This window comes from Ovis canadensis, chromosome 15 (genome assembly GCF_042477335.2).
Source record: "Ovis canadensis isolate MfBH-ARS-UI-01 breed Bighorn chromosome 15, ARS-UI_OviCan_v2, whole genome shotgun sequence".
Lineage (NCBI taxonomy): Eukaryota > Metazoa > Chordata > Mammalia > Artiodactyla > Bovidae > Ovis > Ovis canadensis.
The window spans coordinates 14314754-14321518 of record NC_091259.1 but is presented as its reverse complement, the minus strand read 5'-3'; the positions used below and the strand labels follow the sequence as shown (position 1 = coordinate 14321518).

The 6765-nt window shown below is 49.5% G+C and overlaps 1 protein-coding gene across 8 annotated transcripts in view; it reads left to right on the top strand.

Annotated features, from left to right (window-relative positions):
- Nucleotides 1-441: 441 nt before the first annotated feature.
- YAP1 (Yes1 associated transcriptional regulator) overlaps nt 442-6765 on the top strand; it is a 140817-nt gene continuing 134493 nt past the window's right edge. For all 8 annotated transcript variants that reach the window (XM_069554829.1, XM_069554825.1, XM_069554827.1 and 5 more), the window contains exons 1-2: nt 442-1134; nt 3834-4084. In XM_069554829.1, the coding sequence (XP_069410930.1) occupies nt 817-1134; nt 3834-4084 (569 nt within the window). In that variant the 5' untranslated portion in view covers nt 442-816. The remainder of the gene's footprint in view (nt 1135-3833; nt 4085-6765) is intronic.

The window sequence follows — 6765 nt, the reverse complement described above, 5'->3', positions numbered from 1 at the left end:
CGGGCGTCCGTGGACTCCGCCGTCCCCGCCAGACTCCTTTCTGCCTCAGCTGTCCGGCATCTAGGGGCGAGGGGCGCCGCCGCTCCCGAGGGCTAGGGGGAGGCGGCCAGGCCGGGCGGGCGGCCGGACCCCCCGCGCCCAGGGCGGCCGCGCTCCCGGCGGCGCCCGGGCTCCGACCTGGACCCGCCGCGCGCGCGTCGTCGGGCCGGCGGCTCCCCGGTCGCGGGGCGCCAGGCACGCTCGCAGCCGCGGCCGCGGCTCCGCGAGGCCCCGCGGAGGCCGGGCAGGCGGGCACGCGGGCGGGCGGGGCGGCGGCGGCCGGAGTCCGCAGGAATGCGGCGCCCTCGCCGGGGAAAGTTTCCCTGAGCATCTGGCGCGGGCGGGCGCGCAGAGGAAGGAAGCGCCGCGAGGAGGCGGGGCCGCGGCCGCTCGGGCGGGCGCGTCTCCCAACTTTAGTTTTGGCGTCCGAGGCGAGTTTGCGTCTCAGTCGGGAGCGGCCGCCGCCGGGGAGGAGAAAGGGAGGAAGGAAGGAACAAGGAGAGGAAACCGGGCGAGGGGGAGGGGAGCGGCGCGGGCCGTGCGGCCGCAGCCCGAGCTGAGGGAGCGAGCGCGGGCGCCGCGGGCCCCGGTCTCCGGCGGCCCCTCCCGACGCGCCGCAGGCCCGCGGAGCCGGGCGCGGGGCGGGGGCTGCGGGGCCGCGGCGCAGCCCCCGGCCCTGAGCGCGAGGCCAGCGCCGCGCCCGCTGCTTCCCCCGCCGCGGCCCGTCGAGCCGGGCCGTCCGGGCGGAGCCCGTGCCCGCCGGGTGAGGCAGGAGCCATGGATCCCGGGCCGCCCCCGCCGCAGCCAGCCCCCCAGGGCCAGGGGCCGCCGCCCGCACAGGGCCCCCAGGGCCAGGGCCCGCCGTCCGCGCCTGGGCAGCCCGCGCCCCCGGGGCCCCCGGCGGCTCCGCAGGCCCCCCCCGCCGGCCACCAGATCGTGCACGTCCGGGGGGACTCGGAGACCGACCTGGAGGCGCTCTTCAACGCCGTCATGAACCCCAAGACGGCCAACGTGCCGCAGACCGTGCCCATGAGGCTCCGGAAGCTGCCCGACTCCTTCTTCAAGCCTCCCGAGCCCAAATCCCACTCCCGACAGGTAACCGCGCCGCCCGTTTCCCCGTTTCCCCGCCGGGTGGGCCCCGGCGGGGGCGCTCGGGGGGTGCGGGCTCCGGGGGCGCCGGCGGGGCGGGGATGGGCGCGCGCAGGGGCGGGCCGGCCGGGGCGCCGCGCTCCTCCGGAGTCCGAGGCCGAGATTTGTTCCCCCCGCCCCCGGGAGTCCGTCTCGGCGGCTGCAGCCCCCGGGGGCGCGCTTCGCCTGCTCCCTTCTTTCCTCCCCCTCGGGCTCCCGGCGGAGTCGGGGGGAAAGCAGGGGCGGGCGAGGCGGCCGGGCCGCGGGGGGCTCGCACAATACGCGCGCGCCCCGCACCTCCGCTCCCGCCGCCGGGCCGCGAGCGGGGGCGGCCCTGGCTTCCGCGGGCGGAGTCGCGCCCCGAGCCCCCTCTCCTCCAGGGTCTCCCGGGCCCCCTAGTCTCCCCGGGAGGCACGGAGTCGTGCCCTCGTTGGCCAGCGTGGAGCAGAGCCGGGGCTCGAACCGGCCCGGGCGGTCCCGGGCTCTTTTGTCCCCCTCCCCCTCCCGGGAGCACTTCTCCTCCTCGCGGCCCCGGCGCTCGCCGAGCACAGGATCCAGACTTTCCTGGAAGTTGTTTATGGAGTTGGGCGCTCTCACCCCGGCCCTTCCCCCTTGCGCTCTGCAACTCGCGCAGGCTCACTCTCCCCGAAACGCAGTGGGCTCACGTGCTGGCTTCCCCACCGCGGACAATTATTTACAGTCCGCTGAAATGCTTTTAAATGGGCCACATCTGCACGGCGCGCGGGCTCTGGGCTGGGTTGCACCGCGCCTGGGGTTTAACACAAGTCTTTGATAACGCTCCGCAGGTTGACTCACAGGCCGAGTCCTGCCTAGTTCAGCTGTGATTAGAAGTTAATGTTTGGGAAGCGATGACTAATTCGAGGCTCGCCATTGCTCTTTAATTCTTACTGAGGATATGAACATGGCTGTCCCACATATACAGCGTTCGATTATTTTGTCAACGTGATCCAGCGTTGAAGTGCAACTGTATATTATGAAAGTGTTAACATTCCGATCGGTCCCAGAAGATTTGTTTAGGGGAGACTTTTCTTTCTGTCCTTCCTTTTTAAAAAAGAACTTGCTTCAGGCTGAACTTCAGCATAGGAACTTTGCCCAAAAGTTAATTGGTTTTCCAAATAACTGTGATGAAGTTAGTCCACCCGGCTGTAACTTGAGCGGAAAGAACACTTATCGCCCCCACTCCCATCGCCCCTCCTATTTGGAGGCCTGTGATAAGTTCTCCCTCAGACCAAGGGGTTTGGGAACTCAGAAAAACTCACGCTGCTGACAAAAAACCTGGGTTAAGGGAGAGGAAGGAAAAACAATTTAGCTGCTTGCCCTCAATATTTCAGTTTGCAAGAAGTGCAAACTGGGTGCGCTTCTCTCTTACCCCTGGAAATGAGTTGCCGGGCTCGTGGGTGTTGGCGTTGCACCCCACCGTCTGCACAGCTATGCTGCTGGTTAATATGTTTCAAAAGTATAATACCCATAGGATACTGAATTCCCCATTTTGTGGCATCTGTAAGCCGAAAAGAATTGCCATTGAAAAGTGTACCTATTCTTCTAGTAAATCATTGCATGAAAGTTTGTATCAGCAGTTTATGGATTCATAATATTCACAAGTTACCGTAGTTTTATTTGTTTTAATGCGTTTGTTGACCAAGTGTGCATCTGTAAGTTAGACTTTTATTTCTGCTAATGAGTCCTAAATTCCAATTTATTCTGATTGGAAACTCGGAATATATATGATTTAACATCAAGGCATAGATGCCCTTGCTGATTGCTTTCAGTCTCTCTTCTTGGTTATATGAATCTGGGAAATTTTAACTTTTTGATAAATCAAACCCTAACTCTAATTAAGGAATTTAAATAACTATATTTGCTTATGAATAGTATGAATGGGGGTTGTAAATACTGTTGTTCACAAATTATTGAATATTTGAATATAAGTTCATTTATTGCCTCATTTTTCCATCGTGGGGGGGCGGGGAAAGTATTACAAATGAGAAGTCTTGAGGCTCACAGAGTAAGATACTGTCCAGTGTGTCACACTAACCAGGTTGGACTGAAACCCATATCTTTAGGGTCTGACTTCAGCAGTTTTTCTGCTGCTACACAGTTGTAAATATGTAAGTATGTAAATTCTTAAGTTACCATTGTAGTTACATTGCTGACATCTTTATCATCTAGGTACAAATATATGGCAGGGTTTATATTTCATTCATTAGGTGGCTTTTAAAGAATCTTTGGATGTTTCTGGATCTTTTGTAGTTCTTAAAAGTTGTATAAATTTTGATGGTTGCTGTATTGATGACATTTGTCCATGGTGAGAAAATAATGACACCTGTCTTGTGTTTAGGGCTTGGCTTAGAAAAAAACAATTACGTAAAACTTAGTTTTGAAAAAAGGTGGGGAATACATAGTTATTTGATTCTTTGGGTTTTGTTTATATCTAAAACAGTTCAGAACTTGGAAAAACACCCACACTGCCTTGGCGTTTACCTCGGCTTTTAAAAGTATCCATCTGCAGCCTGTATTCCGATGTGTTAGATGTTGAAATTTACCTTTGGTATTTAGAATTTCATGGCGACCAAATATCTAGAAGTTTGCAAGGACTCTCTTTGAGAACGTATTTTAAGAAGTATTTGTTTTCACCTTCCCGATAGGCCAGTACGGATGCAGGCACCGCTGGAGCACTGACTCCGCAGCACGTGCGGGCTCACTCGTCCCCCGCGTCCCTGCAGCTGGGAGCTGTGTCTCCAGGGACGCTGACCCCCACGGGAGTGGTCTCCGGCCCGGCAGCCGCACCGGCTGCTCAGCACCTTCGACAGTCTTCCTTTGAGATCCCTGACGATGTGCCTCTGCCAGCCGGCTGGGAGATGGCGAAGACATCTTCTGGTCAGAGGTACTTCTTAAAGTAAGTGGAGAAAAGGGTGGGGGATCATTTTCTGGCACCAAGATATGATTTATTTTTATATTTTCCTTAGTATTTATGTCAAGCTCAGTGATCTCTTCCATAATTTTTTTTTCCCCAGGATAGTACGACCTAAATACCTTCTTTGGGTAATATTTTGAAAGCTTTATGGATTCCTGGCTCATAGCCTCTTACTAAACTTTTTTTGTGGCAGTTAGGATGTTCTCATTTTGAGTTTGTGCCAAACCTGTTAATTAGCCTAGCTCTAAACTGAAAGGATCCCATGAAGAATTTCAAATTGTGAGAATTAGTAGGCTGGCATAGTTTTATGAAGTAGGTATGGCACTACTTACCTTTCTAAACATTTTACTGGTAGAAAAGAACTATAAAAATAAGTAGGACTTCCCTGGAAGTCTGATTTTACAGTATTTTAGATGTGAGATGACAGACCCTTTAGCTGCAGTTTGATGCATTTTCTCCCTCAAAAAGCAAAGAGAAATATGCATTTTCATATTTGATATACAGCAGTTCAGTCAAACTTCTTTTGAGCCAGCAGGTCTTCAAAATAGAATCCCTCTTCTCTGGGTAAACAAAACAAGGCTATTGGGTTATTTGTTTTTCTCAGCCTAATTTTTTTTGTGTTTAACAAAATGGCAAATTTTCATTGAAGCTGAAAAGATCAAAATAGAATTTTGTCTCCTCTCACTTTGAAATTATGGATCAGACTTTAATATTTTTATTTGGCTTCTTTGGCATAAGTGTATACAGAATGTTTCCTATAAGTAATTATAGACTGAAACTGATATTTTCAAAAAGTTGCTTAGTTCTGTTCAGTCGTGTTGAAATAATAAAAACAATCCAAGTTTTGATTGACATTTGTCTTTGACAGTCTACTCCCAAGGCAAATGTAACATTTATTCATTAGATCAGATAATACAATAATAATAATACTGTTTGTGTATATCTTAATATTTTATATTGCCTTTCAGGGCAGGTTGTTAACTTTCAGTGTAAGATACAGTTTTGTGACAAGCTTATTTAGGAGAAAAGCAGAGGGAAAAGTTTGATCTTGAGAAGTTTCTGCAGTTTTTTGCTCCCCTTTCCTGCAACTTTTTTCTTTTTTAAATCGTTTTCTGGTGTCCCGGTATCCATTTCAGAGGGTCAGGTTTCAACCAGAACAATAAAGAGCCTGAGACTGGAAGGTACACACAAGTCTGGCAAACTCATCTGCATGAGCAAGATCGTTTGTTCTGAAGCAGACATCCACAGTAAATGATTGAAAGAGTTGCTCGCTGTGAGGGATGTGTCTTGAAGGGAAAAGGAGTAGAAACAAACCAGGTTTTTAGGAAAAAGAAAGGCTGTACTTTTATGAAGCTCTCCCTGCTGGGTTGCATGCTGACCTGGGGAGATTTTTAAACAGTTTAATAGCTGGCTTGCCTCTCTTCTTTGGTTGATGTTATAGCTGAAAGTCTGTGATTAAAGAGCAACATTTATGCTCCCCTTTTCATCTTTTGTATCTTGTAATAATTGCTTTGAGGTGACATCTGCCTACATTTTTATGTATGTACATTTAATGATCTTTTTGTTTTGACGTGAAATGTTCTGTATTTTATTTTTTAAAGTTTCCAGTGCTGATTTCTTTGAGAAAGTGTTTCTCAGAGGTGGATTAACAAAGGATACACGCACATACACCCCCCCACCCCAAACACCCCACTCAAGTCAGCCTCTGGCGAAGGTAAACCAGGACAAAATGATCTGAAAATTATGCCATATGGGTAGTGGTTACCATGAAAAAGAAAAAACTGGAAAGAAGATAGATTAGCATGATTGTGTTTCAAGATTTTTGAGAGATTCTCACTGGAAGTAAAATTAGATTTATTATGTGATAAGAATCATGAAGATTTTTGACTCTGTGGAATATTTGGCTCACATTAAACCTTCAGAAATAAAAAGATGTCCCCTTATGGATGGATCTCGGTCAGTAAAAGCAAAATCATGGGTTAGTTGGTACATATCAGGAATTACAGAGAGGGCCCCTAAGCACTGACGGTGGAAGCTGGATGTAGACTTACAAATTTAGTATATTCTAAAGGATCTGCTTTATGAGCAGCGTGTAAGTTGGAGAAGAGCTTTAGAAAGATTAGTTCACATCCTGTTGGTAGCTATTTCCATGATGTCGTGGGGCATGTGAGTTGTCCTAAACAACTTATTTTTGTGTATTGCATAGGAAATGAGTTAGTATCTGCCTTGACTTAGAGTTGAAGGTAATAAATGAAGTTTTTGGAGCAGGGTTGTTAATTGTCAAAGTTCATTTTTACTCTGGGTTTGCTATTTTAAAGTCAAGGTCTCTTTGCAATCAGCAGCACTTTCCTCTTGTGTCTAAAGAAGATTCTTATTGCTGGCTAGATGTAGAATGAAGATTTAGAGACTTCACACTCATTTCAACAGTGAAAGCTGGACCTTACTATACCTTTTTTTTTTAGATACTTGTTGGCACCAATTTTAAGTTACAAAGTATATAATGTGTTGAAATACACATTTGGCATAGAGAAATCTGACCATAAATGGTCCAAATTTGCAAGATGATATAATTTAAAACTTAGAAACATTTACTTTGGAAGCAACTGATTGTTGTCTTGTGACATTAGATAAATGACTTTGAAGTTAGTTGGCCCATCCTGTTG